The sequence below is a fragment of the Scomber japonicus genome, chromosome 7 (genome assembly GCF_027409825.1).
Source record: "Scomber japonicus isolate fScoJap1 chromosome 7, fScoJap1.pri, whole genome shotgun sequence".
Classification (NCBI taxonomy): domain Eukaryota; kingdom Metazoa; phylum Chordata; class Actinopteri; order Scombriformes; family Scombridae; genus Scomber; species Scomber japonicus.
In genome coordinates this window covers 30,019,310-30,028,659 of record NC_070584.1, presented here as the reverse complement: position 1 = coordinate 30,028,659, position 9,350 = coordinate 30,019,310, and the positions used below count along the sequence as shown (strand labels likewise).

The following is a 9,350-nucleotide window of genomic DNA, read 5'->3' as shown; positions in this document are numbered from 1 at the left end:
GGAAAAGAGGAAGGGAGGAAAGAAGGAGGGGATGAAGGTAGGGGGGAGGAAAGAAAGAGAGAAGGAAGGAGGGAAGGAAAGAAGGACAGAAGGAAGGAAGAAAGGGGGATCGAGGAAGGAAAGAAGGAAGGTACGTAGGAAAGAGAGAGGAAGGAAAGAAAGAGAGAAGGAGGGAGGAAAGAAGGAAGGACGGAAGGAAGGAAGGAGGGAGGGAGAAAGAGAGAAAGGAAATGAGTAAGGGAGGAAAGAAGGACAAAGGAAAGAAGGAAGGGAGGAAGGTAGGGGGGAGGAAAGGAAGGACAGAAGGACAGAAGGAAGGAAGGAAGGAAGGAAGGAAGGGAGGAAAGAAGGAACAGTCAAAACAGACGGGGTCAATTTGAAGGTTAATTAAACGCTCTGTTTTTTTCCGAGAGAGTGATGACTTCAGTAATTCCTAAAATGCTTGACACACCTCCGTCAGTGGAAAACACCTTTTGTGTTGATTATACACACACGTTCCCATCTGCTGTAAATTTCCCCCCCCCTTCACACTCTCTCTCCCCCCCGCTCCTTCTCTCTCTCTCCATGGCTGGTGTGATTGGTCAGTTTTCTGTGAGTGTGCACTCTAGAGATATAAAACCACTGCTAGGGGTGGAGACAACAGCAGCCTGCTCTGTGTAATACTCAAGAACACTACTACATTATAAAAACCTTGCTGCTTGCTGTCACACCGCTGCCTTCCTGTCGTCATTTACAAAAAACAACTCCGACTTTGGATCTTTAACATTCCACCATGTGTAAAGGACTTGCAACACTTCCTGCAACATGCCTGAAAAGGTAAGACTATATATGCTTTAAACAACAGGTGGATCCAACTGTTATTAAATGAATGTGAAAGTAATAAATGTGGTTTCAAACTGGACAATTAACTGAAATCAGCAGTTAAATACAGACAAAGAGGAACCTGTTGGCACTTTGTCACATACAATAGATCTTCATACAAGCAAATCTTTGAACAAATATTATCAATGTAAATAAAAGGGAAATCTTCTGGCTGTTTTTCACTGTCTCACTGTCCTCTCCTCTGTTTTCTTCACAGTGCCAAAGACATCAAGCACAAAATAAGTTTCTTGCTCCAGAAGCCCGAACCCCAAGCAGCGGAGCAGAAGCAGATGAAAGAGAAGACTGCTGCAGCTGCTGAAAAGAGGTCAGAGGAACTAATCTGTTAGTTCATGTGGATGTTGTTGATGTAAAATATTTGTTCTGGTTTGTGTTTATTCTACAGATCCGACTTCAAAAAGACAATTAAGGCACATAAAAAAAAGCCCCTCCATTCATGCTTTGGATGAAGTTCTGTTTTTTGTTGCTTTAAAAGATTTTCCTGTGTAATAAAATAAGTCCTGCTTTGTGATTAACATGTTCAAATTATTCTATAGTTTTCTTTAGTCACTATAGAAGGAACATTTAAAAGGAGAGTATGAAGTCAAATGCTTTTTATCCACCCTGATCCTGATTATGCATAAATCCATTACTTTTGTCCGTGCCTGGTTTTGGACACAAACCACATAACTTACAAGTTTGAGATATTTCCACATGAGTTATTTGAAAGGAGGCGATGACAAAAGAGATGAATGGGCTGCTCTGGTGAGAGAGACAGTTTGATTTGACGCCCTTGTGGAGAGCCATTTAGTTTAAAATGGGAAATAGCTCATTTCCTGCTCGATGTTTAGAGTTTTTCGGTTCAGTGGTGCTTTGTTCTATTTTGAAAACAGTCTGCATACCAATTCAGGTGTGTAATTACATGGCAGGTTTTGGTTTGTGTTACAATACAGAAGATTTATAAAGCCTTTGATTGATGTTACATAAAGTACTATTACTGCAGATTTAAAGGGAGATTTTTCAACGTGACCCTATTTTCCCATTATTTTGTGACTGATGGGGACAATACATTTTAGAAATTGGTGCAGTTATTGAGAAAGTGTGGTTTAGGTGGTAGCTGTGAAAGGGATTGCAATGTAATCCAACACAACAGGGCAATTGCACTATATCAATGTACATCCACTAAAAGTGTTTGTTTTTGCTTCTGACAGGCTCAGATTATTATTATAAGTGTATGGCAAGATTATAGAAAGGACCTTTTACTTGCGTCTAACCAAATCTCATCTAACCTTTGTGTTAAACATCAGTGTTTTTATCCAAATCTTCACTAACCTAGACTTTCTATACACCAACACAACAACACTCCTTGCAGCATTCATGTCTCCAACTCTGTCATGGCTGAATATTTAGCTGATTTTATGAAAATTGGTTACCTTAAAGCCCATTTCATGGCTCCTAATTAGTCATTTGAACACAGGAAGATGGGGAAATAGGGTCTAAGTTGTAAAAAAAAGCCAAAGTTTCCCTTTAAATGTAGAATATTTAGCTGATTTTGTGAAAATTGGTTACATTGAAGCCCAGAAAGATGGAAAAAAGGCCAAATTATATTGGCTGAGGAACACAAGACTTAATGACAAAACCCTCAGGCTGTGTTCCTACAAGACACCTCTCATTGTCCTTTATGAGCTGATTAACATCAATGACACTCACCCTGACCTTTCCCCTTCACTAACATATAACTCATTCAGAGACCGCTATAGATAATCCATTTTCAGTTCTCCTGCAATACGTGTTCCACAGCAATATCACTCATTCCTTTCACAACGCAAGGACACACTGTAAAACACACATGCTTCTTCTATTGTAGTGATGTTAGCATATAGTTCATTGCTCCTGTCTCAGTATTGATTAGTATCATTATTTCACTTGTTCTCAAAGTGATGGCATCTATAAGATCTATAAGAGGGGATTATTGCTGGTTGGTGTTGTGTAATTGTCACGTGACGTAGACATGATTAGATTTACTGCCATTATTGATCAGTGCAGCCTGAATCTGGATGACACCACAAGGAAAACCTCCTTACAAAGATGTTTTATTATGATGCAAACACTTCTAGGGAAAACAGCAGTGTGGTTTCTGCAGTTATTATAATCATCCAAACACGTCATGAACACACATTTTGCATGTTCCTGTGTAGTGTGATTCATTGGTTAAATAATATAGTGGTAAATAGTTTCATGCATTATTTCCAAATTGAAGCTTTCCTGTGAAATTCTTACCATGTGATGTGTGGTCTGTGCAACCTTATTAAAAAAAGCTGTTTTGTGTGTATTTCAGTGTGCCTACTACAGCTGAGGTGGAGAAATGGAAGGAGTCTTTCAGCCACGTGATGAACAGTGACAGTGAGTGTTACATTATTGATTCAAACGTGAACCCTAAACTGGAATAAAGCTGACGGTGGGGGTTAATTGTATGTTTTAAGTTTCTCAAATTACATGTTTTTCTGTTTTATGTAAAGCACATTGAATTGCCATTGTGTATGAAATGCGCTATATAAATAAAACTGCCTTACCTTGCCTTGCCTAACAAGACTTCAAACCCAAACTCAAGTGATTTTGTTTGATATTAATAGTACTGAAGATATCAGTCAGGCGGATGCTGGACTCATTAGATCTCCAGCAGAATGTCTCTCTTGGGGGTTAATTTAAAAAAAAAAAAAACTAAAAAAAAACGTAAACTAAACATGAATGTTCTCAAGTGACATGATGAGGCTGCAATCATGGGAATATTATCAGTCGAGGTCCTGACCGTCACATTCTTTGCTAATGGTTGGCGGTAAAGTTTCACAATTTCAAAAGTGATGTAATCTTTTCCACACATTGAAAAGGCAGAAGATGAGAACTTTAGAGTCAATTATTAAATAGACATGTGAAATCTCAAGAAGCTGGTAAATGTTAAAACATATAGAGACATATAACAGGAAAGTCATAAATGAATGACCTAATGATCTCGTGCTAATTAAGTAGGATCATCCTGTTCAGACCGGCTGTGATTTACGGAAAGTTATGAAAGTTATGAGGACTTGGCTGGAACACACACACACAAACCTACACACTGAGTACACACACATACAACACTTTCTCATGCTCTGGTCTTCTGCTACGTGTCTCGAGGCACTACTGAACGGCCCCTCAGGGCATGCTGACCAGTGCCGAGTGTGTATGTCTCTGTCTGTGTGTGCATAAACCCCCTGGGAATTACAGTGTGTGTGTGTGGGGACACAAAGGGGAGCAATGGCCTTGAGGGAACCAGTTCAGTTCTGACCGGCTGCGTTCCTTGACCTTATCAACTGACCTCTGAAACTCATCATGTTTTCCTTCTGCCTTTCAGGCTTTATCTGTTTCGAGCTCGTATTTCTCCAATCGCTTGTTCTTTTTTTAAATCTCATCATGCTGGTCTCTCGTCCATCTTTCATTCTGTCCTGGTAGTCATGTAGGATTTTGGAGCAATAGCGCTACAACCGTTAATCATTTTGATAAAAATATGACTTTGACATGGGGCTGGTTTGATTAATGGAAAACACTAATTTGCCCTGTGTATCTGAACTCATCAGGATGTAATTATCGCAACTAGGTCTGGCAGTATTATTGTCATTTTGATAAATGTAACGGCTCAGTATAATTACAGTGCTTTCATGCTCTCTGGCTTCACTTCTTGTTGTGTTTATTTTCTCTTACAGGAGGATGAATAAATGGCAATTGCCTTTAGCATCAATTGCTCAGCCTTCTAACAAATTTCCATAACCAGCAACTTTGATCTTTTTCACTCAATTTGTGTGTTGATAACAGCACCCATTTTTCTTTTTGTGCTGTAAAGCCATCCATCCGAAGTCTTGTTAGATCGAAGGACACAAAGCGTAACGAGTCTTTGAGCCTGACAGCTTTCTGATGTCATGATTCTTAACTGTACGTATTCATGGGTCTCTAAGGTGCACTAGATATTAATGCCTCTTTGTTTTCTCTCTGTTTTAGCCGGTCGTAAAGTCTTCACCACCTTCCTGAAGTCAGAGTTCAGCAAGGAGAACATGGACTTCTGGCTCGCCTGCGAGGATTACAAGAAGAGCACAACTTCCAAGTTGGCAACCAGAGCCAAGCAGATCTACCAGCAATATGTTGAGGCAGATTCTACTAATGAGGTAATGAGTCATGTCTTGTAAAGTATGTGAAAGTTTACCCCTTAAAAATGTATATTAAGAATGGATTTGTAATGAGGGGGGGAGTGAGGCTGGAATAAAAATCCTTTAAAAGCCTGAAACACACTTCAAAAGGTATTGCTGTACACACACATCAATAACGCTGCTACACTGATGACGATTCGGTCGGTTGTCTATTTTTTTATTACCATGGGAAGTTAGATGATGGCTGATGGAAATTTGGACAACTCAGTTCATGTCTCTTGATAGATCATAGACTTTAGGCTATAAAAAGATGGATAACATCACAGCTCCCTGAAAGTGAAGCCAAAATATCTCCATTGCCCCCTGCTGGCAGGTTGCAGTATTGATCTTAAATCCCACCGTCTCCATGTTAGCGGATGGGACAGACTTAAAAAAAACAATCAAAGTGCACGTTATATATGTTTTTCCTGAAAATGGTTTCTATCATTTTAGGTTGTTCTTATCACACTGATGTATGTTCAAGTGTTTTTTGATAAGTGGCAGGAAGTGATGATGTGTCAACCATCTTTACAATCTATGGGATTTACTCTTTAACTACTTAACATTCATATCATCCTCCCGGGCCAAATTGACCTTGTCTGTTTTGACTGTTCCTTCTTTCCTTCCTTCCTTCCTTTATTCTTTCCTTCCTTTCATCCCTCCCTCCTTCTCTCTTTCTTTCCTCCCCTTACCTTCCTCCCTCCCTCCTCCCTTCCTTCCTTACATCCTTATTTCCTCCATCCTTCTTTCCTTCCATTTCTTTCTTCCTTCTTTATTTCCTTTCCTCCCTTCCTTCCTTCCCTTCTTCCTTCCTCCCTCCTTTCCTTCCTTTTTTCCTCCCTCCCTCCTCCCTCTCTTCCTTATTTCCTCCGTCCTTCCTTTCCTTTCTCCCTTCCTTCTTCCTCCCTTCCTCCCTCCTTCCTCCTTTTCTTCCTCCCATCCTTCTTTCTTCTTCCCTTCCTTCCTTGAATTGAGGACAACAGGAGGGTTAAAAAGTGTGTTTTCCCCCTTTTATATAAAAACTATATTACTTTTTCTTTTAACTGTGACATTTTTAGGGATTTCATAAAGGTTTATCTGTAGCTGGATAAGGAATTTGAGATTTTGGAGGAGTAATTAAAGTTAATACTGAGTAGTTTTCTTTGCTTGTGTGCTTCATCTTGGCCTTGGCCTTTGCCTTCCCAGAGGCCTTGCTCTTCAAACTCTCACTAGATTTTTGTCTTCAGTATCCCTAACCCATCATTTCTTCTCCTCCTTTGTCACGTTAAGGTAAACCTAGACGCAGCCACCAGAGAAGTAACGAAGCAGAACATCGAGATCGCCGACCCGTCTTGTTTCGACGAGGCTCAGAAGATGATCTACACGTTGATGGAGAAAGACTCCTACAGGCGCTTCCTCAACTCCAAACTGATCCAGGATCTGTCTAACATACACTCCAGAACTGTTAAGGAGAAAAAGGAAAATAAAAATAACTGTGAACGTGTCAAGAACAGACAGGCGTTAGCCGGCGGCGCCTAAACAGGAAGAGAAGAAGGGAGTGGTAGAAGAAAGTGCCAAAGACTGAAAATGTATAAGAAGGCAGACAATGGTAAAGATCAGGTTGTTTTGCGGAGAGTGTTTATAGTTTAGGAAATTCAGAAGGTTACAAAGTGACTTGAAGGTTACGGTGAGATATGATTTCTTTTTTTCTTTTTTTTTTTTTTTTATATAATTTTACATCTGCTTTCTGAGGACTCACAGCACAGTACAATGCAGTTTCTCCCCCCTCCGTATTACATTTAGAAAAAGTTGAATGTTTCAGTGTCTCAGTGGTTAAAATAGTGACTGATCAAATGTTTGATATTTCAATGTACAATACAAATACACCGGATGTGTAAATGTTTGCATTGTGAAGCTTTTGCTTTTGCTTCTGTTTTCACTGCAAATCCTAACCCTGCTCTCCAGGTCACGGCTAGGTCATATTGATACTCACAGCAGTAACTAATCCAAAAACTACCTCCATCCAACAGACACACCCTCAAACAACATTGTGCATGTGGAAAAGCACAGTTTGTTACAGTATCTGGTCATTACAATGTAGACTGCCTATATATCTTTAAAAATAGTTTATCAAGTTCTTTTTAAGACTGATAAAACTTACAAAATGAGCCATTATCTATTCTAGGCCTATTTATCTGCTGTGCAATTAGTTAGTAGCTGCAAACTATCTAGTGTATTAAATATAAACAGTATGGTCATTTTCCATCATATTGAATATTTCTTACCCACCTTCACATTTGTTGCTAATTTTCTAGTGATTACTTGATATATGTTTGCACAGCATCTCAAAGCTTCGCCATGGAAACAACCGGCTGTGCTCTCTGCAAAGACACACTGACACAATCTCCACACTGTGCAAATGTTGGCTCTGTGCATTTTGTAAGTGAGACTTTTAAGCATGCTTTAATATTCCAGTATTGACTTCCTGTTGCATGCCTTAGTGTAACCAAGCGTTAAGAGTTAACAGTGAAATTGTGACTCTGATCGTGATTGATTTGACGGATTCCCTCCAAGTCAAACTGTCTTGTTCACGTTTATTACTGTTATATGTGCGGGGTATTTAATAGTGCCGTCACTTTAATATCTTTTTGTGACCTTGCATATTAAAATGACTGTAATGGATTGCAGGTTATATACTATGTGTAGATATTAATTGAACTATGCCATTGTCCTATTTATATCCTATCTGTGACTATTCACCAATAAATGATATATTGGAGAACTCAACAATAATGTGTGTGGTTTATCAAACGGTGTCACATCTGAAAGTCTATTACCATGCCAGTAGATCTTTGGGGATGTTTGTAGGCATGTCAACACTTTTTGATAAATGCTGATCTCAGCATCCAATATGCTCGTGATAATATTAAAGGATTTGGCTTTCTTAACCTTTACATATTAAGTTAAATTTGACCCATTTTGTACATTTGAGAGCTGTAAAGACAACATATACACATTTCCTTTAGCTGGACTTTTCCTAAAGTGACCCACAATGTGCAAAAATGGAAAGAAAATACAGTTATTTTTAAAAAGAAATCAGTATTCAAACGTTCATCATTCATCATATTCTATAAAATGTTCTACTGGACCATAAAATAGTGATCATGAATATCCTTTTTCTATAAGATTAATCAAAACAGAGGGATTAACAATATTTATTAACCCTTAAACAGGCAAAGTGCACCAGGAGGTACATTTATATTTACATTTTTTATAGCCTACATTAATAAAGGAAACTCATAAGATATAAAATATACAAAATATGATAAATAATGACTTGTGGAAATGTTTATTTAGGTGCTAATGTGATGCCTAAGTACATAAAAAAGTAAATAAAAAGAATGATCAACACCTTATTTTCCACTCCTGCCTGTTTAAAGGGTTAATGACTGATGAGGAATTTATGAATTTGTTGTAGAGACTAATTATGAGTCAGAATATGAACAGTATGTAAGTTAAAGTCAACAAATCTCACTACACAACAATAACCTGATCTATAGTCAGAAGTACTGTGTGTGTGTGTCTGAAGTCTGATTCATCTCATTCCTCTGTACTGTAAGACATCTGCTGTTGTCTAAAAAAATATTAAAAACATGTCAGTGAACTCTATAAAACAAAAACTTGTCTTCAGATCCTGAAATAAATCAGACTGTCCTCTTGTAATCACACGGTAATCATCTATAATCAGCAGACGTACTGTAAGAATGGCAGGGATTGTGTAATAGCTACAGATTAAAGATGATTACCTCATTATCTAATAATCACATGAAGACACACAAAATGGAAACTTTTTTATATCCTGATGTTCTGATGAAGAATCCAAACTCTCAATGGCTGTGCTGCTTTTGTTTTAATTGACGTGATACTGTAGATGACTAAAAATAGAAACTAAAATCAAGCATACCTTTTTGCAGACTGGTAACGTGATCTCATGGGATTGCATATAAATAGCATGCTACTTTTTTTTTGCCATTTTTTGCCACATTTTCCATGTCTATGCATTTCAAGCTTTTTGTGTGTTGCTTAATGGAATAATCATGTTTTGGGTGATAATGATCAGTAAAATGCAGTAAAAATGTCCTGACATGAAACATTTCTTCTGCTGCTATCTAGCCATCAACCCAACTGGCCTTTTGCTAATAAAACAAAGTCAAAGAATGCAAATAAGAAAATAAAGTCACTATATCGACGTCATCTGAAATGCGTCACTCCATCTGCCACTCGAAGATAACTATA

At 38.3% G+C, this 9,350-nt stretch overlaps 1 protein-coding gene across 1 annotated transcript; it reads left to right on the top strand.

The window, feature by feature from the left end:
* The first annotated feature begins 660 nt into the window (after positions 1-660).
* rgs4 (regulator of G protein signaling 4) lies at positions 661-7,847 on the top strand. Its single transcript, XM_053323152.1, has 5 exons — positions 661-816; positions 1,079-1,186; positions 3,197-3,261; positions 4,891-5,054; positions 6,345-7,847. The coding sequence occupies exons 1-5, from the start codon at positions 773-775 to the stop codon at positions 6,591-6,593; spliced, it is 630 nt and encodes a 209-aa protein (XP_053179127.1). The 5' UTR covers positions 661-772; the 3' UTR covers positions 6,594-7,847.
* Positions 7,848-9,350: the final 1,503 nt, after the last annotated feature.

What these genes read in the sequence shown, in the direction of transcription:
- rgs4 (XM_053323152.1), top strand. Translation starts at nt 773, where the DNA reads ATGTGTAAAGGACTTGCAACACTTCCTGCAACATGCCTGAAAAG. An exon ending in GCTGCAGCTGCTGAAAAGAG is followed by an intron (nt 1,187 to 3,196) that starts GTCAGAGGAACT and finishes TGTGTATTTCAG; the next exon opens with TGTGCCTACTACAGCTGAGG. An exon ending in AGGCAGATTCTACTAATGAG is followed by an intron (nt 5,055 to 6,344) that starts GTAATGAGTCAT and finishes TGTCACGTTAAG; the next exon opens with GTAAACCTAGACGCAGCCAC.